Source organism: Symphalangus syndactylus, chromosome 13 (assembly GCF_028878055.3).
Source record: "Symphalangus syndactylus isolate Jambi chromosome 13, NHGRI_mSymSyn1-v2.1_pri, whole genome shotgun sequence".
Lineage (NCBI taxonomy): Eukaryota > Metazoa > Chordata > Mammalia > Primates > Hylobatidae > Symphalangus > Symphalangus syndactylus.
The window spans coordinates 63,589,924-63,613,599 of NC_072435.2; the positions used below are offsets into that span (position 1 = coordinate 63,589,924).

A 23,676-nucleotide genomic window follows, 5' to 3' on the forward strand; every position below is an offset into this window, starting at 1 on the left:
TTTAGGATATATATCCAGTAGTGAGATTGCTGGATCACACGGTAGTTATACTTTCAGTTTTTTGAGGATCTTCCATACTGTTTTCCATAGCGATTATACCAGTTTACATTCCCACCAACAGTGTACCAGGGTTCCCCTTTCTCTACCTCCTTCCCAGCATCACTACTGCCTTTTAAGTTACAGCCATTCTAACGGGGGTGAGATGGTATCTCATTGTGGTTTTGATTTGCATTTCTCTGATTAGTGATATTGAGTATTTTGATATGCCTGTTGGCCATTCGTATGTCTGTTCAGATCTTTTACCCATTTTTAAATCAGATTATTTGCTTTTTGCTATTGAGTTCTTTGAGTTCCTCATATATTCTGATTAGTCCCTTGTCAGATGGATAGTTGCAAATATTTTTTTCCATTCTGTAGGTTGCCTTCTTACTTTGTCGATTGTTTCCTTTGCTATGCAGAAGATTTTTAGCTTTACGTAATCCCATTTGTCTATTTTTTTCTTTGGTTGTCTGTACTTGTGAGGACTTACTCAAAAAAAAATCTCTGCCCAGACCAATGTCCTGAAGTATTTCCCCAAGTTTTCTTCCAATAGTTTCATAGTGTTAGGTCTTATATTGGGCTCCAATCCATTTTGATTTTATTTTTCTATACTGTGAGAGATAGGAGTTTAGTTTCATTTTTCTGCATATGGTTATCCAGTTTTCCCTGCATCACTTATTGAAGAGACTGTTCTTTCCCCCAATGCATATTCTTGGCACCTTTATCAAAATATGAGTTGGCTGTTAATGTATGGATTTATTTCTGGGTTATCTATTCTTTTCTATTGGTCTATGTTTTTTGTTTTTAATGCCAGTACCATGCTCTTCTGGTTACTATAGCTTTATAGTATGTTTTCAAGTGAGGTAGTGTGATGCTTCCAGCTTTGTTCTTTTTGCTCAGTATTGCTTTGGCTTTTGGGGGAGTCTTTTGTGGTTCTGTGGTTCCATGTAAATTTTAGCATGTTTTTCTATTTCTGTGAAGAATGCTAGAAGTATCTTGATAGAAATTGCATTTAATCTGTAGATAGCTTTGGGTAGTATTGATATTTTAACAGTGTTATTTATTTCAATGAAGGAACATGGAATATCCATGTTTTGTGTGTGTGTCCTCTTCAATTTCATTGTTTTATACACAATTTCATCAATGTTTTATAGTTTTTCTTATAGAGATCCTTCACTTCCTTGGTTAAATTTATTCCTAGGTATCTTATATTTTTGTAGCTATTGTAAATGGGATTGCTTTTTTATTTCTTTTTTATATTGTTCACTGTTTGCATGCATAAATGCTATTGATTTTTGTAACTTGATTTTGTATCCTGCAACTTTACGGAATTTTTTTATCAGTTCTAACAGTTTAGGTAGAGTCTTTAGGATATTTTGAATATAAGACCATGTCATCTGTGAAAAAGCATAATTTAACTTCTTCCTTTTCAAATTCAATGCCCTTTATTTCCTTCTCTTGACTACTTGCTGTGGCTAGGACTTCCAGTATTATGTTGAATAAAAGTGGTGAAAGTGGTCAAACTTGTCCTGTTCCAAATGATAGAAGAAAGGCTTTCAATTTTTCCCCATTCAGTATGATGTTAGCTCATCATATATGGCCTTTATTGTTCTGAGGTATGTCCCTTCTATATCTAGTCTGTTAAGGGTTTTTATCATAAAGGGATATAAATTTTATTGAATACTTTTTCACTATCTATTGAAATGATCATATGGGTTTTTTTCTTGGTTCTTTTCATGTATCACATTTATTGATTTGCACATGTTGAGCCATCCTTGCATCCCTGGGATGCATCCCACCTGATCTGGTGAATGATCTTTTAAATATGTTGTTGAATTTGGTTTGCTAATATTTTTGTGAGGATTTTTGTGTTTGTTTTCATTAGAAACATGGGCCTGTAGTTTTCTCTTTTTTGTTGTGTCCTTGTCTGATTTATATCAAGGTACAACTGGACCCACAGAATGAGTTTGGAAATATGCTCTTCTCTTCAATTTTTTAAGAGTTTGGGTAGAATTGGAATTAATTCTTTTTAAAATGTTTGGTAGAACTCAGCACTGAATCCATTAGGTCCTGGGTTTTCTTTAATACAAGACTTTTGTTACAGCTTCAATCTTGTTACTCACTATTGGTTTGTTCAGATTTTCTTTCTTCATGGTTTAATCTTGATAGGTTGCATGTGTCTAGTAATTTATCCATTTCTTCTAAGTTTTCCAATTTGTTAACATATAATTGCCCATAATATTCTGTAATTCTGTAATAGTTATTTGTATTTCTGTGGCATCAGTTGTTATGTCTCTTTTTTCATCTCTGATTTTATTTTGTGTTTTCTCTTTTTTCTTAGCTAAATGTCCACTGTTTATCTTTTCAAAAAAACTAGTTTTTTATTTTATTGCACTTTCCTATTGTTTTTGTAGGCTCAATTTCATTTGTTTCTGCTCTGACATTTATTAGTTATTTCCTTTTACTAAATTTGGTTTGTTCTTACTTTCCCACTTCCTTCAGATACATTATTAGGTTGTTTATTTGAAGTCTTTCTGCTTTTTTGAGGTAGGCATTTACTGCTATAAACTTCCCTCTTAGGACTGCTTTTGCTGTATCCCATAGGTTTTGGTATATTGTGTTTCCACTTTTATTTATTTTAAGACATTTTTAAATTTCCATCTTAATATATTTATTGACCCATCGATTGCTCAGGAGCATATTATTTAATTTCCATATGTTTTCGTTGTTTCCAAGATTCCTCTTGTTGTTTGTTTCTGTTTTATTCCATTGTGGTCAGAAAAGATACTTGACATAATTATGACTTTTTGAATGTGCTGACACTTGTTTGGTAGCCTAAAATATGGTCTTTCTGGAGAATGTTCCATGTGCTGATGAAAAGAATGTGTATTCTGTAGAATTTGGGTGAATTATTCTGTGAGTGTCACATAGATCCATTTGGTCTAATGTGTAGTTTAACTTTTTCTGTCTAAATGATCTGTCCATTACTAAGAGTGGAGTGTTGAAGTCTTCTGCTATTATTGTATTGCAGTCTAGCTCTCCCTTTAGATCTATTCATGCTTGCTTTATATACTTGGGTGCTCTTATGTTGCATGCATAGATATTTATAATTGTTATATCCTCTAGCTGAATTAACCTCTTTATCATTATATAGTGACTTTCTATCCTCTTTTCACGGACTTTGGCTTGTAGTCTATCTGATAAAAGGATAGCTAGTCCTGCTCATTTTTTGGTTTCCATTTGCATGGAATATCTTTTATCCATTCCTTAACTTTCAGTCTATGTGAGCCTTTATAGGTGAAGCAAGTTTCTTATAGGTGGCATATTGTTTGGTCTTGTTTCTTTATCCATTCAGCCACTATTGCCATTTAATTAGAAAATTTAGTCCACTTACATTCAATGTTATCATTGATAGGTAAAAACTTACTACTGACATTTTGTTACTTGTTTTCTGGGGGTTTTTTTTGTTTTATTTTGTTTTTTTTAACTCCTCTCTTCCTTTCTACTGTCTTCTTCTGTGGTTATTTTCTTTGGCAGTATGTTTTATTTTGTTGCTTTTAATTTTTAGTGCATTTATTATAGTTTTTGCTTTGTGGTTACCACGAGGCTTACAAAAAACCTCTTATAAATATAATGAGTTATTTCAAACAGATGACAACTAATATTTGATCAAAATAAAAAGGGACTAGACACAAACCAAGGAAATACTTTTAAAAACTATACTTTAACTCCATCCCCCAACACACACACATTTTGACTTTTTGTTGAGGCGGGTATAGGTATCCTACCCAGGAACTCAAGATGATGGGGAAGCTGATTGTCCACCTCAATCCCACGTTTTCCAGTGTAGTAATTGTGAGTTGGGAGAAAATTTTCCCTATGCTTGGTGCCTGGCAGACTGGGGGAGGGGCATTGTGGGTGTAAAATTCCAGTTCTATTACTATCTGCCCAAAATTTTTTCACTTCTCTGAGGCCTCAGGAACTGTCTTATCCTCATATATTACCATTCTGTGATATTGCTACTGATAATCACAGTGCTGTGTATTTGTTTTTGGTTTTCAGGATGCAGAAGAAGGGATCGTGAAGCCAGCTTGCTTTTCTCCATCATTTTTCATGCCTCACAATTTTGACAGAGAAATTATATATCATTAACCAAGAAATGAATTTGTCAGCAAAACAATTCAATAATATAATTAGGAAATACCTTTACCAAAAGTAAAACCAATTACTCATAATTTATTTATCTTTTTTTCTTGAGACAGAATCTCCCTCTGTTGCTGAGGCTGGAAAGCAGTGGTGCAATCTTGGCGCACTGCAATCTCAGCCTCCTGGGTTCAAGTAATTCTTGTGCCTCAGCCTCCTGAGTAGCTGGGATTATAGGCATGCACCCCACATCCAGATAATTTTTTATTTTTATTTTTAGTAGAGACAGAGTTTCACTATGTTGGTCAGGCTGGTCTCAAACTTCTGGCCTCAAGTGATCTGCCCACCTCGGCCTCCCAAAGTGCTGGTATTACAGGCATGAGCCACCACGCTCAGCCTATTTATCTTTAAATTAAACAACTGCTGGCTAGGCGTGGTAGCTCACGCCTGTAATCCCAGCACTTTGGGAGGCTGAGGTGGAAGGATCACAAGGCCAGAAGATCGAGACCATCCTGGCCAACATGGTGAAACCCCCATCTCTACTAAAATACAAAAAATTATCCAGGCATGGTGGCACGCGCTTGTAGTCCCAACTACACAGGAGGCTGAGGCAGGGGAATCGCTTGAACCTAGGAGGTGGAGTTTGCAGTGAGCCAAGATTGCACCACTGCATTCCAGCCTGACAACACAGCAAGACTCCGTCTCATAAAAAAATAAATAAGCTACTACTATAAATTATACACATTATACAAGATAATACTAATATTAAGCATTAAAAAAGTATTTGATTACTTAAGAGAACCACTCCTTTGTAAATTGTTGAGAAAATGTAATTGGAATAAAAATTAATGCTCTGTGCATGAAAGGCAATAAGGGAAGCACTAACAATTTTGCAGAACTACTACATGCTAGGTACTTAATTCTCCCAACAACCTTAAGATGAGGCTACTGTTATTGAAGACATAGGTTTTAGACTTTGCAGTTGATGAAAGAATAAGACAGGATTGGTCTCACTCTTGCTTTATCAGTTCAACCAATTGCAATTTTTACAATTTTAAATTACAGGGATGAATAATTGGTAATATTTTAAAAGTTGATAAGATAGTTGCAATTGATGATACAAGTTACTTATTAAACAGCCTACAAAAAATGGAAACACAATATTCTGTTTGCCAATTTTTGCCAGACTTGAAAATTAATTACATGCAACCAATATGAAGAAATGTGTCTCTCTAAATACCAATTACTGTTCAGGCTCTCAAAATGTTAATTAAAGTAGACGATGAAATCTTAAAAACTAACAGAAATTATTTTCATTTCTATTTTGATCACTAGCAATTAGGTAAATTATTTTATGAATCCAATAAGGTGACTGCTAAATTCTCTTTCAAGTCTGAGAGTATTTGAGTCTATAAGAATCTCTAAAATGTCTTCTTACAATACACAATTTTCCAAATATTATGGCTAGAAGAGAGTATAAACATAAAGAAGTTTACATTACACATAACTTATTTTTTGAACAATTATACTATCTGAATTACCCAAATCAAACTAATTGGAAAATACATTGTATTAGGTGCTGCAAAATGCTTAGAATGTTACCAGAAACAATGAGAGGATGTCCAAATACAGTGGTAATGGGAATTCCAGTCCTTGGAGTCTATCATGATAATTTGTCATGGTGTTTTATCTTAAGAGTGGCTCAAGGAAACGGACTTGCAAGGAAGCCCAAAAGGCAGGTACCTTAGAAAAATCAGATAAGTTTCACAAAAATAAGAAATAATTTCAGTTCATGAATAATGAAACAGAGAAAATGACAACAAAATTAATAATTCGTTGGTCATTATGAGAGAAAATCAAAAAACCAACCCCTTATGTTGAAAGCTAGCAAATAAAGAAAGATAATTAAGTATTTAACCTCGCTTTCTTATATGATAAGTTCCTCAGAACATCCAAATAGAAGTAGATTCTATTTATTGAATTATCCCAGCTTATAAGTAAAGAAGATAAAATAGAATTTAAAAATTATTAATTTGTAGTGCCTTATGAATTAACGGATCTAGACAATAATTGTCGGTGGTTGTTATCACTGTAAAAATAAAGATCATACATCATGTGACCCAATGAAAGTAGATAGTGCTACCTATAAACTGTTCTAGCTAAAACATCAAGCTAAATCTGATCAAGTCTCTCTATATAATTGTTAATTTATGGTAAATAAAGAGGAGAATATATTAAATGACATTATGAAAATGCAGTCAGAAAATACAGACTATGAGAAACTCTGTAAGACAAATGGCCAAATGTCCTGAACAAATAAATTTCAAAAAGGAGGAAGAGGAGAAGGAAAAGAAGAAAGGAAGGTGAAATCATAGGAAATATGGTATAGTTTACAGGAATGTGGTGCTTCAATGAGGGGCAAAATCAGCACTAGACTAAGCAGTACTTTGGTCCTGCCTAACAAAGCTTAAAAAACAAGATCTGAAAAGATCAGACTAGTTGCAAGTAATTTAACTGTGTCCCAGAAGAAAACTCAAGAATATTTATAGGAATATAAAAATGTCTAAGATCCAACAAGGTAAAATTCATAATATTTGATATTTGATCAAAATTACCAGCCATGCAAAGATGCTGTAAAATATGACCCATAACAGGGGAAAAATCAATCAATTCAAACCAACCCAGAGTGGAAACAAATGTTACAATTAATCGATAAGGATATTTTAAAAGTTTCTATAACTCTATTCCATACGTTCTAGAAGTTAAGTAGAGCAATGGAAAATATTAAAAAGACTCAATTCAAACTTGTAGAGATAAAAACTACAATGTATGAGGTGAAAAATATTCTGAATGGGACTAACAGATAGGCACTACAAAAGAAACGATTAGAGAGCTTGAAGATGTAGCAATAGAAACTATTCACAATTAAACACAGAAAAAAACTGGGAAAAAAACAACCTGCAGAATCAGTGAGCTGTGGGACAACTACAAACGGGCTAATATATGTGTAATTAGCATTCCGAGGGGAGAAGAGACAGGAGATACAGAAAAAATTTTTTGAATAAATAATAGCTGAACAATTTCAAATTTGATGAAAACCACATACTCGCAAATACAAGATTCCCAATCAACTACAAGCACAAGGAACATGAAGAAAACTACACCAATTCACATCATAATCAAATTGCTTAAAACAAGTAATAATGAGAAAAATGAAAGGCATGAATATGTTATGAGTAAATGGATGGAAAAAGACATAGCACACTAACATTAATCAAAAGAAAGCTGGAGTGATTCTATTAGCATCAAAAAAGAAGTGGATTTCAGGACAAAGAACACTATTAGGGACAATAAGTGTAATTTTATAATGATAAATGTGTCAATTCATCAAAAGAATATAACAACCATAATCATTTATGTACCTAATAACAGAACTTCAAAATACATGAAGCAAAATCTGATAGAACTTCAAGAAGAAACAGAAGTTCACAATTAATGTCGGAGATACCAATAATTGATCAAATAAATAGAAAAAAGCGAAAAAGCAAAAACCTGTCACAACTAAAACTAATTGAAATGTATAAAATACTCAGCCCAACAATGGCAGAATACATATTCTTTTCAAATATACATAGAACATTTACCAATCACAATTAATGTCGGAGATACCAATAATTGATCAAATAAATAGAAAAAAGCGAAAAAGCAAAAACCTGTCACAACTAAAACTAATTGAAATGTATAAAATACTCAGCCCAACAATGGCAGAATACATATTCTTTTCAAATATACATAGAACATTTACCAAAATAGACCAAATTCTGGGTTATGAAACATGGATCAGCAAATATAAAGGGATTCAAGTCATACAAAGTGTGGTCTCTGGCCAAAATGATATCAAATTAGCAATCAAAATTAGAAAAGTATCTAGAAAAATTCCCACATACAGAAACTAAATAACACTCTTCTAAGTAATCCATATATAAAAGAAAAATCAACAGGGAAATTAGCAAGTAATTTAAAGCAAATAAACGTGAAAGCACAACATAGCAAAGATTGTGTGAAATTTAAAGAAGTACTTAGAGGGAAATTTATAGTTCTAAACTCCTATAATAAAAAGTTAGAAAATTCCAAATTAATAATCTCAGCTTCCACCTAAAGAAAAAAAAATTTCAAGTTAATGACCCAAGTTTCTATCTTAAGTAACTAGAAGGAGCAGACTAAATATAAATCTAATAGAAGAAAATGAATAATAATGTTCAGAAGAAAAATCACCGAAATAAAAAACAGAAAAGTAATAAAGAAAAATCAATGAAACTAAAAACTAGTTCTTTGAGAAAAAAATAAAATTGATGAATTTTTAGCCAGACACGTGAGAAAGAAAAAAATAAAGACAAAAATTACCAATATCAGGAATAAGAGAAGTGACATCATCCTGTACTATGCAGATATTAAAAGCATATTAAGGAAATATCATGAAAAATTATCTGGCTATAAATTTGGTGAATTCAATGAGATGAATAAAATCATTGAAAGACACAAACTACCAAGGTTCCTTCAAAAAGAAATAGATAATCTGAATAAATAACCTTGCATCTACTAAAAAATAGAATACGTAGTTTAAAATCTTCCCACAAAGAAAACTCTAAGCAAAAATGGCTTCACTGGTAAATCTTGCCAAACATTTAAGAAAAAAAAAATAAGTCTATACTAACACTTTCCGAAAATTTAAAAAATAAACCCTTTTCAACTTTATGAGGCCAGGATTATGCTAGTATCAAAGTGACACAGATATTACAAGAAAACTGTAGACTAACATCTCACATATGTAGATGCAAAATTTTTAAGCAAAGTTTTAGCAAATTAAATCTAGTGACGTATGAAAGAAATAATATATTATTGCCAAGTAGAGTCCATCCCAGAAATGCAAGATTGGTTTAACTTTGAAAATCATGTAATTCATTGTTTCAATTGTGCAAAAATTAAAAATCATACAATCCTGTCAATGTGTTAAAAAGGCATTGATCTAAATGTGATATTTAAAATTAGGAAACTTCTAAATGTAAAATTTTTCATGACCTTTGTGTTAAATAAAGATTTCTTCAATATGACACCAAAACATGGTCCACTAAAGAAAAAACTATTATATTGTACTTCATAAAATGTAAAATCTCTCCAAAAGACACTAAGATAATGAGAAGCTGTCACAGATATCTGATAAAATATTTACAAATTATATCTCTGATAAAGGACTCGTATCAAGAATATATTGTAAAACACACTCACATACTCAAAACTCAACAATAAGAAACCAATCGACCCAATTTTAAAAAGGAGGGCACACTATTTGAACAGCCATTTTATCAAAGATGCTATTGTGTGGTAAATAATCAAAAGATGCTCAACATCATTAGTTATTGTGGAAATGCAGATTGAAAACACAATGCCATACCACTACTCTTCAGCTACACTGGCTAACATTTTAAACACTGATCTTATCAAGTGAGAGCAAAAAAAAAATGAGCACTTTGAACTCTCATACATTACTGCTAGAAATGTAGAATGATAAAAAACCACTGTGGGAAACAGTTTGGCAGTTTCTTACAAAGTTAAACATATAACTAATCTGTGATCAAAACTTTCCACTCCTAGGTATTTATCCAAGAGAAATAAAAATATTTCTCCAGAGACTTATGCATGAATATTCATAGCAGCTGGGAGAGGAGGAAGCAAATGCCCATCAATAGGTGAGTAAAGAAATTGTGGCATATCATTACAATGGGAGGCTACTTGACAATGAAAAAGAAACACATTATGGATACTTGCAAAAATATGAACGAATCTCAAAATAATTATGGGTGAATAGCTAGGTGAAAAGAGCCAGACCAAAAAAAAAAAGAGTATAACACATATAATAGTACAATTTACATTAAAGTGATGGGTATGTTTATTATCTTAATTGTGGTGTTGGTTTCACAAGTGTATACATATGTTAAAACCTTCAAATTATACACTTTAAATTTGCTCAGTTAATTGTACATCAATTAGAAGTCTAGACACAGTGGCTCACGCCTGTAATCCCAGCACTTTGAGAGACCAAGGCAGATGTATTACTTGAGGTCAGGAGTTCGAGACCAGCTTCACCAACATGGTAAAACCTCATCTTTACTAAAAATACAAAAATTAGCCAAGTGTGGTGGTACCCGCCTGTAGTCCCAGCTACTTGGAAGGCTGAGGCACGAGAAACATTTGAACCCGGGAGGTGGAGGTCTCAGTGAGCCAAGGTGGTGCCACTGCACTCCAGCCTGGGTGACAGAGTGAGACTCTGTCTCAAAAAAAAAAATTATATGTCAATTATACCTCAATAAATCTACAAATAGATACATCAGTACATTTTAAACATACACAAAATATATACAAAGAGCTACATGCTATGGTTGTAATTATACTTTTGCATGGGACTCCTCAAACTTTTAGCAGGTCTGTTAACCCTCCTGCAAGCTTTCTACTGTGTTTTCAATAAATGACACCAGCACCCACACAACCGGCCCCCAAGTAGAAATCTTGGGGTCATCTTGGGCTCTCCTCTCTCCCTCAGGCTCTCCTCACTCTTGCCTATGACATTGGTGTGCCACCACTTCGGCACATTATTGCAAGTCTCATCTCACGGTTTCCTCTGTCTTGGGCCTCATCTCTACATACATCCCCATACAGTCACCAGAGAGTTCTTTCTGAAACATCCTGTATTTGATCATGCCATGCCTTTCAATGGCTTTCCCTTATCCTCAGGATAAAATCCAAACTCCTTAGCCAGTCTCACCAGGCCCTCCTTTACCTGACCCTACTAATATCCCCTGGCTAAAATCTGACCAGCCTACCTTCTCTTAACGGTCCACAAGCCCCTTTACACCCATACTCAATTACTTGCAGCTTCCTGAATATGGCATGTTGTTTTATACCACCACACCTTTATTCAGGCTTCTTCCCCTGCCATTCCCCTGGAAATTAAGCTCAAGCATCATCTCCTTTAATAACGCTCTTTTGAGTTTCCCCCCACATGTACCCCTATCCCTGCGGCAGATAGAATTAACTACTTCTTCCTTTGGGTTTCACAGTGACTTCTTCAAACAGAAAACTTTAAGCACTCGCATATTTTGCATTTTATGATTCATGGAATTTTTTGTTTACTGTTCCCATCCAAAAAGAGTTTAGAGAGCCTGGACCAAATCACACTTGCCTTTTTTGCCCCAGCACCTAACACAGTGGCCAGCAAATATAGAATTAGGCCAAACTGCTGTAAGACAGTTTGCCAAAAGTCAATTCACTACCTGCGATGGTTAATATTGAGTGTCAACTTGATTGGATTGAAATGATGCAAAGTATTGTTCCTGGGTGTGTCTGTGAGGGTGTTGCCAAAGGAGATTAACATCTGAATCAGTGGACTGGAAAAGACAGATCCACCCTCAATCTGGGTGGGCACCATCTAATCAGCTGCCAGTGCGGCCAGAATAAAAGCAGGCAGAAGAACGTGAAAAGACTAGACTGGGTTAGCCTTCCAGCCTACATCTTTCTCCCATACTGGATGCTTTCTGCCCTCAAACATCAGACTCCAAGTTCTTCAGCTTTGGGACTCAGACGGGCTTCCTTGCTCCTCAGCTTGCAAATGGCCTATTATGAGACCTTACGTTGTGATTGTGTGAGTCAATACTCCTTAATAAACTCCCCTTTATATATACATCTACCCTATTAGTTCTGTCCTTCTAGAGAACCCTGACTAATACACTGCCCAACCAATTTACAAAATGTACTTCTTTTAACCCATTAGTTTTAGTTATTTCAATTTTTATTTTGTCTTTATAATACCATTGTAGGGTAAGTTCAGTTTTCCTCTGTCTGAATTCCCTGCTTATTCATGAGAAGAATGTATTCATAAAAAGAAATCATTCGTTGACTAGTTATAAGCAGAATCATCCTGTACCATTGAGCAAGGCATGCCTCACACATGAATACCCCACTTAAGAGTGCTGTATTCATTGTACCTTGCTCCTGCAAGGCTATATCCCTTTTTCTGCTTTGTGCAAAGGCACTCTATAAGCTAAGAGTGGCCCTGGTCATAAATAATATATTATTAAAGAATTCTTAAATATTTATGGCAGGACTGCTAGCTGTAGGCCAAAATTTATTGTCTCTTCTTCCGAGCCATGAGCTAAACTACATTTCCCATGATTCCTTGCAGTTACTTGTGGCCATGTGATGAGTTCTTGCAATGGAATGTGAGCAGAGTGAATGTGTGATTTGGGGAACAAGACCTCTAAGAAGCTGACACGTCTTCTGACTAGTCTCATCCCTCTTCCACTGACCCAAAGCAGAAGGCTTAGGAGATGAGAGAGCTGCAATATGGAACGAGTCTGGACCCTTGATTCATAATGTGGAGAAATGCGTCACCATCTAAAACACCCAGACTTTTACATTGGTGAGAAATAAAGTTTTAAAATGTGAAGCCACCAAAATTGGAGGAGTACTTCTTACAGTTAGCAGTTAGCATCCCTCTAACACCAAAATCGGTACATATACTCAAATGTGCTCTGGACTATGGAGAATTTTTTTTTTTCTTTTTTGAGACAGAGTCTTGCTCTGTCTTCCAGGTTGGAGTATAGTGGTGCGATCTTGGCTCACTGCAACCTCCACCTCCTGGGTTCAAGAGATTCTCCTGTCTCAGCCTCCCAAGTAGCTGGGACTACAGGCACGTGCCACTGCGCCCGGCTAATTTTTGTATTTTTTCTTGAGATGGGGGTTTTGCCATGTTGGTCAGGTTGGTCTCGAACTCCTCACCTCAGGTGATCCACCCATCTCGGCCTCCCAAAGTGCTGGGATTAAAAGCGTAAGCTACCGTACCTGGCCAAATTCTTATATATTCTCCCTTGTATACAAATATATTAATCTTAAATATAGTCATAAGAATTCTGCATGCTGAAAAACATTCCGATCTTAGGATTTTTATGCCCTCAAGTCTCCCCTCTCCCTGCTACTTGATCTTTATTTCCAAAAGTAAGAATTAGGAACAGAAACAAACACAACAGTCCTCAACACGAAAGCTTCTTTCTCATGAAGACAAAACAAAGCCAGTCAACTAAAACTAAATAAATAAAAGAAAAACCTAACTCAACAACTTGGTCGTTGACAAATTCATCATTTGGCAATTGTTCTGGAGCAGGCACATGGACAGTTTTTTAAGTATATTAAAGGAAAAGAGGAATGGGGTGGGAGAAAAAAGAAAGGAATGAAGGAAGGAAAAGGAAGGAAAGCACGTGGTCTCAGCCATTTGACGAATATCCATCAAGTGCAAATCCATACCCTCAAAATGTGGCAATTACTTATTTCATCACCTTTATCAAATAGTAATGAGTGACACAATGTTGCCTATGAACAGGAATAAAAAAGAATAAATGGAAAGGAGGTGGATAGGACCACTTGCTCACCATGAGCATTTTATTTTTATATCTGAATTTTGAACTATCTAAAACCTAGAAATGTTCAATAGTGGGCTGGTGATACGAATGTCAAAAGAGTTATACTGTTATCTGCGGCCAGTAATCATAAAGTTCCATGCAAATGAACTGCAAGTGAAATAGATATTGATCATCTCTAGCTGACAGCATGTGATCCAGTATCTAATTCCGGGTTATACCAGAGTTCATCTTTAAGTTTTTCTTTCTGATGATACAAAACAACACCCACCAAGGATAACTCAAATATAATCCAGGTTATATTCCAAGGTAATAAGATTTGGTAATATAGTACATAAGTATTCCATCATTGGAATTGCAATATTTCCCCAACCCAAATACTCCTATTAAACCTACCAGGGAAGGCTACTTTAAATTTAAAGGAATAATTTAGTACTTGGCTCTTGATATGTGAAAATTTTCACCTAATTCAGCATGTAATCAACAAATCCAACCACAGTCATATCCTATTTGGTAAAGTATAATTATCTGAAAAAAAGTTACCATCACAAATTAAAATGTCTTTGCAACTTTAGCAGAGTAAGCATCTTTTAATAACTCTGGTATCCATTAAAAATTGTCAACAGAAATAAAACAGGTACACTGGTAAGAGCATGTAAAAATTCCATGCCCAAAGAGCTGTAGTAATCCTTACTATTACCTTTAATGTATTAAGATACAAAATACATAATTATTGGATTATTCAAATGATTTAAAGCAATTGATATCATATGTTTTGCTTTTTTAAAATTATTCCCAAGGTTTGGGGCGGGGAGAACTTTCAGAAGAACGCAAACCGATGTTTTATTGTTGGCATAATTTCAAATATTAAGTGCACACATTAAGCAAGTAGGCTGTGTGCCAAAATTCTGTGTAAATCAGCTGTTCAGAACACAGACAGCATTTAACTCTGCAGCAGCACTACCAATGCAGCATTCATTGCTCAATCAATCCCTCAAAATCCTATTTAGCCTGTAGCATCATACTAACCTAAGCATTATCCCAGAGTACCACGTCCAGGAAACAGAATGGGCCATTTCCTCCTGTCTCCCCATCATGGAAGAAGCCTTGGATCAGTTTTAAAATATGTCAAGGTTCTGCAGAAAGCTTTCTAAAGCTCAGAGCCTGCAGAATGGAAGGCCCCCTCTTACAGTCCCCCCTTTCAAGAAGGGACTTGACCACTTGTGACTTGATCACTACTGCTCTGAATCCCCAGGGCTTTGTTTTACTTATTTTTCCCACAACAACCTCAACAGTATGGACGGCAGGGGAAATACAGCTAGTATAATTAGTTTCAATAGGTTGACCATTTATACATTGATTACATTTAGCGTCCATTTTTATTAAGAAAATATCATATTTAAATTAATGTTGTTTACTTCATGTTTTATAACTTCTGTCTGCTAAGCCCTCTCCCAACCACTAATTCAGAGCTTCATAGAGTAGATGCTCAGTTAATTTGTATTAAACAGACAGATACCAGCTTCTGTTGCCAGAAATATAAAATTATGTTTGGCTGAAAGATTAGACACCAGGCCAGTTACATTTTTCCCTAAATCAATGTCTGCAGTCTTTCTAACGCTCAGGCCAATCCTGACGCTTTATGTTTCACAGGGGAGCTTGCTTTACCCCAGGGCATAAACTTCACAGCTTGTAAGACAACTGATGCTCACACACTGATGGGCTTGAGGTGGGAGGAGGGAAGGGAAAGCCCGGAGTTACGTGCTCCCTGGCGAGATTGATGAGATGATGTGTTCGTATTTGGCCACAGGAGGGAGCCAGACCCTTTGGTAAGCAGCAACAACCAACCAGAGCGGCGCCACACTGTCCCACCCACTTTAGGAAAACTTCCCCAGAAACAAACCAAGAAAAACCAGAGTTCCTAGACAGATCTAGGTTTCCTAAGCTTTTCATCTAGAATATTGTTCGTTTTAGGTTATAACTGTCGCTATATGTTGTCTAGCTATTTGGGTCAACAAAACCAAATTAGTAGTGAAAACCTGACATGGATTTGGGGGTTCTGGGGAACCAGACACTCTATACTGTATCAGGCAAGGATTTAACAATGCAACTTAAATTTAAGAGACTATTTATAGTTACAGATGTACTTTCTTCATAAGGTAGTCTTATAGGTTAAGCATAGAACAAAATTTCCGGCACCGGAACTGGCCCAGAGAATTCTCCCTGTGTTTTGCAAAGAGGTATCAGTTTGTAATTTCTTTTTATCAGTGTTGTGATTTTAATAAAATGTGAGAGTTTATGAATAACCATGCAGTCCAAACCTAAGTAAGGATATAACAAACACAAACTAACCAAAGAGATAGAGAACTTAACTTTGTCGGGTTTTTTTGTTTTTGTTTTTGTTTTTTTGCTTGTTTTTTTCTTTTGAACCTAGCTGATCTACTCACACTCATAAAATGCCTCATGTACTCTGGGCTGAAATTTGGGTTACGGAGCACTTTAGTTGACCACAAGAAAAAGACATCTTAACTCTTAAAAAATAAACACCCCCCTCTAATGGCCTAGTGTTTAAGTCTCAGTGACCATGATGCCCAGGACGGAGAGCTCCTTTCCAACTGGCTTCCCAAGGATTGCAATAAGGCTCCCCACCCAACCTTTGTACCATCTGCAAGCTACAACTGCAGGAGGCTGGAGAAAGCATACTTGGACCCCAACTAAGGGCACAGAAAAGCTTCAATATTCCCCACAGAGGCAACTCAACTAACATCACACAGATTCTGGCTCAGTGTTTTTGTTTTGTTTTGTTTTGTTTTCTGCACTGGTCTTTATTACTGTGGAAGTTTTCATAGAAATGTGATCACTTTTACCTTCTTAATTAATTCTGCACTGCTTGTTATGACAGTGACCATACTGAGGCATCAAATAATTTAGGTACCAAAGAAGGCATCTCTATCCCTTTTTAAGTTTTTTACTGAGATTATGCCTTAAAAGGGGCACAACTATTTTTTTAAAAAGATAAGTAAATAAGAAAAAGGGCATCAGTTAGTTATTATTATTATGGGAAAGAAGGAAGGAAGGAGAGAAAGAAAGAAAAGGAAGTAAAGAAAGAAGGAAGGAAGGAAAAGAAAGAAAGAGAGGGAGGGAGGGTGGAGGAAGAGAACGGGGAGGGAGAGGGAAGGAAGGAAGGGAAGGAGGGAGGAAGGGAAGAAGGGAGAGAGGGAGGGAGGGAGGAAAAGAGGGAGGGAGGGAGGAAAGGAGAGAGGGAGACTTAGAATAGTGTTTGGCACAAAGTTGGTACTCAAGAAATATTAAATGGATGAATGAATTACTTGGGAACACATAATGAGAGAATGATTTTAAAGTATTTATTTGAAAACCATTTCATGTTACTTTAGCTCTCTTCAGTGTGTTTTATAAGCCATTCTTTAAGAAATAATAAATAGCATTCTGAGTAATGTACAGTTATTTGATGCTGTTTCCCTGGCGATGACCTCTCCATTTGGAATACAAGCCAACAATTACAAAGTTCGCTTTACTCACCCTTTGGTGTGTAGACAGATTCTTACATGCTGACTTCTAAATAGGTTTCTAGGATCAAATGCACAGTATTTGTTGTGTATACTTACACAGTGGCTCAATTTCTGCCTAAGGCTATGAAAGTCCTCCACAAAGCGTATTTTATTGCAACCTTGCAATTGCAGTTGACCAAAAACGTCTTCCATGAAGAAAGACAGAAGCTGTTCTTGAAATTGGCAGTTTTTCTAAAAACAAGATACAAGAAATTGCATATGGTAAATTATGAATATTTTTTTAATGTCCCCCTGATCATTACTTAATTACTCTCTGAAAAAAATTTAAATGCAGGGGGAAATAAACATCAAATAAGTGGAAATGTAAAAAAGAAGAAGACTTTCTGACTTACCATAAATTGCTTTTTTGTTTTCTTTTTTAATAATCGTATATTTTTTATGCGGTCTTCCTACAATAAAACAAAGAGAAATAAGTTGTATCCAAGATTGTAAATGTCCTTGAGGTCATGATTTTAAACAGAGCCTAATACTTACTGGAATCGTTGCTTTGAGCCATGCTGCTTTGATATAGAGAGCGTCAACAGCTTGGGACAGTGTTCCCCTTGGGTAACAACTTTTGGTGAAGGAAGATTGCCTGTGCTTGGCAATGGCAAGAGACAGAGTGACTAACAGCAACCCACACCTCAAAATGAAATTCACCAGCATTTCCCTTCACCCCACTCAGTGTGTGTCACTCACAGCGGCCCAAGAGATACTAGTGCTGGTTAGATGAGAGGATAACCTACTTAATGTAGCCCTCAAAGCCACCAGTCCAATGAGGTGCTGTGAAAGATAATTTACAGTTTATATAGAGGAAGATCACTTTGGTTGTTCTATTTTTTTAAGAGCTTGCTTCATAATCAAAAAACGCTGATCACACCATCAACTGACATTATTTAAAAGCTCAGCCTTACTGGTAAGATTGGGTTCTCATTTCCAAAAAAAATCAGAATTTCAGTTGCCTATCACAGCAGCTTGCATTATTTTAAAAGGCATGCCAATAAAAACAGGATGATTTCCAGGGGGCTGTGTCATAATTTTTTAAACCCCATGTGAAAAATCTCCTTTTCTACCTAGAATCCAAGAAAAATTTAACAAGGGGGTGGAAATGGGCAGCCCCAGGAAATCTGCTCACGATTCAAATGGATTTTGTGTTTATTGCTTGCCACATCCTTCACCCAGCTTCCCCCAGATGCCATTATTCTTCAGATAGCAGCAAGAATATTGCAGAAACAGTAACTCCCCTTAACATATTCAAGATATGTTTGGAACTGGACCTGGGACTAAGGTCCACAATGTAATAAGTTCTCTGTCATCTCTGTCCACATTTACCACTCAGACTTTCCTTATAACTCCCAACTTCCAGGAGAGTGCAAATTCCTTGAAGAAAGAGACTGTATATTTTCATCTTTGAATCCAGCATCTACCATGGCATCTCATCTAAAGAAGTGCATCCATTATTAATTAAGTAAATACTTTTGTCACATCATGAGATGCTACCGTAACTGCTTTATTTTTTAAATTTCTTCCATTCACACATTTTTATTAAAGACCTGCCTATACAAAAACCAGTGCTAGGTATGAGGGAACCACCAAGGTGGATTCTCCATGAACTCCCATCCTCAGTTCTGTCCCAGTTCTTCCTAGACAGAAAATATGGCTCATTCTGGGTAGCAGCCCCAATATAAGAAGAGGGCAGCCCAGAGTCATATTCTGAGAAGCAGAGATAGGTCACTAAAGCCTAGAATGACTAGAGTTAATGTGTATCAGGGATAAGTCAACACTAGTAATCTGGTTGTGAGTCAAGAGAGTCATCAAAACTAGTCAGTCAATAACAAGCATCAGAACCCAAGACTAAATTCCAAATGAAAGCAAGCAGCGCTGTCAAAAAAAAAAAAAAAAAAAAGCAAGAAGAAAAAGGGAAAATAAGAAAAATGCTTGGACTGATGTCTGCTCTTTCAAAACATGAGTGGATCTCTTGGAAGAATCCACACCTTATTTCCCTGAGAGCAAGATCACTGGTAATGGCACACCCTATCAATTGAGATGAGAACTATTCACAAAAAAACTATAGCAGAAGTCAGCTGACTGGGAGTGCCGAGTGAAGTTCACTGAAATTTTATGAAATTCAGAAAAAGAAAGAAGTCGTTTCAGTTGGGAGTGGCTGAAAGGGTGTTTGAACTAGGACATGAAATACACAAAGGGATTTATTTATTTATTTGAGCAGAGGAATGCCTAGTACTATAAGTTCCTTTGGAAAGAAACAGTGTGAACATGGAGAGATCAAAAGCTCAAATGCCCTTAGAGGACAAGGATTAATACAAACACACTGGGTGGGTAGATACCGGACAATTGTGGCTAATATGCTTATATTGTCACCAGTCTTAAAGTGTGCCTAATCACATAGCCTGTTAATACACTGTGCTATAAACACAGAGTGCAATAAAAGGAAGACACGAAATGCCTCCCAGAGCCATATACTGCCTTGAGCAGCCAGTTTCAGATCCCTGGTGTGTACCAAGAAAACTTGTGGCTAATATTGATAACTCAAGTGACTAATATTGATAAATTAAGTTGATGTGGGTTCTGGCTGTTTTTTAACTTCTGGTAGTTACATTTCCATAAATACCTTACATCCCTCAAATCATCATCACACAAGGAAAATCCACATTTATTCCTAGAATGCCTCTGCTTTGGTTTACAGCCAACTCAAGAAAACTGTGGCCATTTCTTTATGAATGACCGTATCACCCACTGGATCACAGTCATCCTCCATCTTGGACAGCAAACCTGCCTCGTTAAGGTCCTTTGATAAGCAGGAAAATCTGACCTCAAAGGGTAAATAGTGCCCACTAAAAAGGATGTTCAAAACATGGGTCCTGAACACAGTTCCAAAGAGGAGCCCCCAAAGTGTCCTAAATAACAGAAGAGCCGTTAGAATAAATGCATAATACTGTAGGAGCACCAATTGAAAAGATAATTCTCTGCTTCACTGAATGTATATTTATTATATCACTTTCATGAGTATCTTTTTTTTTTTTTTTGAGACAGAGTCTCGCTCTGTCGCCAGGCTGGAGTGCAGTGGCACCATCTCGGCTCACTGCAATCTCTGCCTTCCAGGTTCAAGTGATTCTCCTGCCTCAGCTTCCAGAGTAGCTGGGACTACAGGCGTGCGTCCCCATGCCCAGCTAATTTTTTGCATTTTAATAGAGACGGGGTTTCACCATGTTGGCCAGGATGGTCTCCATCTCCTGACCTCGTGATCCACCCGCCTTGGCCTCCCAAAGTGCTGGGATTACAGGCATGAGCCACTGCGCCCAGCCACTTTCATAAGTAACTTATACAGAAAGTATAAGAGTTGTTATTAATTACAAAGAGATTGGGTTTCAAAACTCTAATTCACTCTGATTCTGTATGGCCTTGGGGAAGTTATTAGTCCTCTCTAGGCTTCCGATTTTGTCATAATTAAAATGGAACAATAATCATACCTAACTACAGAGGGTTGTCATGAGCAAAAATACAGCAATCTAAATAGAATGTCTAGCACAAAGACAGCTGTAGAGGCACTCTGGAAGTGGCAGCTACTGATTTATTATTTATGAAATAATAAATAATAAATGCATGTGTAATACTCTGAATAATGTTAAAGTTTATCATGAGCCTTCAGGAGCTTTCAGAAATGGTTGAAGAAAGTGAGAAAAGTGAAGGAAATGCAACAATCTGACAATATGTCCAAAAAATACATAGGCATGAGGAATTGAGTTAATCCCACACACATCCAGAGGTTGGACCATTAAGTGGATATTTTAGGGAGGTCACTCTTGTATAATGTACACGAGAATATTCAAACAATTGATCTGCCCAAAAATATAATTGACTGCCCCAATTTCCAAATGCCAGAATGGCGGTCATTTTCCTTAAAGTTTAAGTCCTCTCCCACCCAAAGAATGCTAGCTGCCCTCTCTGATGGCCCAGCGTAGCCCATGAGCAAACTCAGCTCACCAACTCCTGTGCAGAATCTTAGCTTGCTTCGAGTCTTCAGTGACACCGCTTTTTATCTGCTTTCCTCCTATGGGGAAAAAACAACTAATTGTTGTTACTAACCTATTTGGTTGACACTGAAACACACATTTTTTTTTTTTTTACATTTTAATGTCTCTTAGATGACAGTGTGCATTGTAATCCACAGTTATCCCTGCCTGTGCAGTCCTGAACTTGGTCACAACCACTAATGATGATATCACTTCACTTGAACTGTGTGCATGGTTGTTACAACAGGTGTTTAATTGCTACTTAAAAGGTCTTCAGAAAGATTATGATTCAGCATTAAAACAAATGTTAATATGTTCATAGAAAGACACAAAACAGCAGTGGAGCATAAATTTGATGTTAGAAAAGTAAATATTTGTTTTTGGAGAAATGACCAAAATTACATATTTACTTGAAAACCAAAAATCAAGTGCTAAATCTTAAGAAAGAATTGCCTCGTAGTTTAATCAGTAGCACTTTTTCCTTTATTCGTGGTAAACAAAGTAGTGGTGCAATTTCCAGTGTACAACATCTTACATTGGTTGAAATATGTTATTTAATGATCTCAGTGATTGGCATAATTTCTTAGGATCCTAAATCCTAAAATCGATGCAGCTGTGCATAAAAGTACATGTATCTATTTTTATATAATCATGCTATAAAAACTGAAATTCAATGTATTTTTTCCAGAATAGAGCCAGAGGATGTAGATAAGAAACAGTAATAGATAGATTAGATTAATATGTTTGATGCAATGATACCGTGGTTTTGTCTCTCCAGAAAGGACAGGCCCCACTACATTGGACAATGGTAGGCCTGGTAACCAACAGGATGGTAAATCTGTTTACCATCATGATGAGAAGAGGTTAGAGAAGGAATGAGGAGTGTTGTAAATGGACTGCAGAGGAAGGAAAGGAGACGTGGAAGCTGGACAAGTGGAAAGGCATGTGGAGGAGAAGCACACGAACATTCCCTGACAGCTTCTGCCTGAGTGTCCTGGCACTCAGTTAGCTGACTTGTACTCCGCAGGTTTGCATGTGTCATCATTAACATAGCCATTCATCAAATACTTATTGAGTATTCCAGGCTGTACTAGGGCCACAGATGCATTAATAAACAAAACACACAAAATTCTTAATTTCATAAAATGTTCTAGTGGGGTGGGGGAACAGGCAGACAATAAATAAACATAATAGATGTAAGTTATATGGCTTAAGTATGTTATAGCCAGTTGGAAAATAATAGTTGTTTTGAAAAAATAGACTAGAGTAAGAGAGGTAGAGGTGCTGAGATAGGAGATGATTGTAAATAGATGGTCATACAAGGCCTCAATGCAAAGGGAACATTTAAGTAACATCATGAATAGAGTAAGGGGAGTGAGCAATGGAGTTACCTGTTTAAGCCAAATGCAACTCTCACTGCAATAGGCTAAGGGAAACAGCATGCTTAGCAGGTTCGCCGTAGCTAGAAAGGTTGTGTGGGTTGTTCTAGAACAACGGAGGAGGACAGGGAGGATGTCAGGCCAGGGAAGAAACAGATGAAGATCATGCAGAGCCTTTTAGGCTGTTGGTAGGACTTTAGCTCCTACTCGTGTTATGTGGGAATTTTGAGAAGAGGAGTTCTATCATTTGACTTATATTCTTTAAAAAAGAAAATAGGACTCAAATGTCCATTAATGAATGGATGCAGAAACCAGTTGTGGTGGATATATATATATATATATATATATATAGAGAGAGAGAGAGAGAGAGAGATACACACATATATATATGAAGATTATTCAACCATTTTTTAAATGAAGTACTGATACAGGCTATAACATGGATAAATCCTGAAAACAGTATACTAAGTGAAGAACACTAGCCTCAACAAGTCACGTATTGTGTGATTCCACTTATATGAAATATCCAGAATAAATGAGTACACAGATAACAGAAAGATGGTTGCCCAGGGCTGGGAGGAGTGCAGAATGGGGAGTAACTGCTTAATGGTATGTGGTTTTCTTTGAGGGTAATGAAAATATTTTGGAACTAGATAAAGGTGATAGTTGCACAACATTATGAACGTACTAAATACCAATGAATTGTTCACTTTTAAATGGTTAATTTTATATTATGTGAATTTCACCTCAACTGTTAAAAAAGGAGGAGGAGAGAAGGAAGGGCAGGAGGGAGGGAAGAAGGAAGGAAAGAGAGAGCAAGAAAGCAATAAAGCAAGCAAGCAACCAAAGAAAAGAAGAGCCCCACCACAGACGCAGCAGTAGAGAGAGAAGCCACATCTGAGTCATATCTCTACCAAGTCTTATCTGGTACTTCCCTTCTTCTATAATCCAGAATACTTTTTCAACTATATTGTCAATGTAAGCTTTTTAGTAGCTCTAGAAAAACATGCTTAAGAAGCAGAGACTCATACCTCATCCAGCTTTTAAA

The 23,676-nt window shown here is 36.3% G+C and overlaps 1 protein-coding gene across 1 annotated transcript in view; it reads right to left on the bottom strand.

The window, feature by feature from the left end:
* IL26 (interleukin 26) overlaps positions 1-17,936 on the bottom strand; it is a 28,035-nt gene extending 10,099 nt beyond the window's left edge. The window contains exons 1-3 of the mRNA XM_055235479.1: positions 17,714-17,936; positions 17,572-17,628; positions 17,276-17,410 (exon numbers count right to left, since the gene is read on the bottom strand). Of these exons, the coding sequence (XP_055091454.1) occupies positions 17,276-17,410; positions 17,572-17,628; positions 17,714-17,884 (363 nt within the window). The 5' untranslated portion in view covers positions 17,885-17,936. The remainder of the gene's footprint in view (positions 1-17,275; positions 17,411-17,571; positions 17,629-17,713) is intronic.
* Between the last annotated feature and the right edge of the window lie 5,740 nt (positions 17,937-23,676).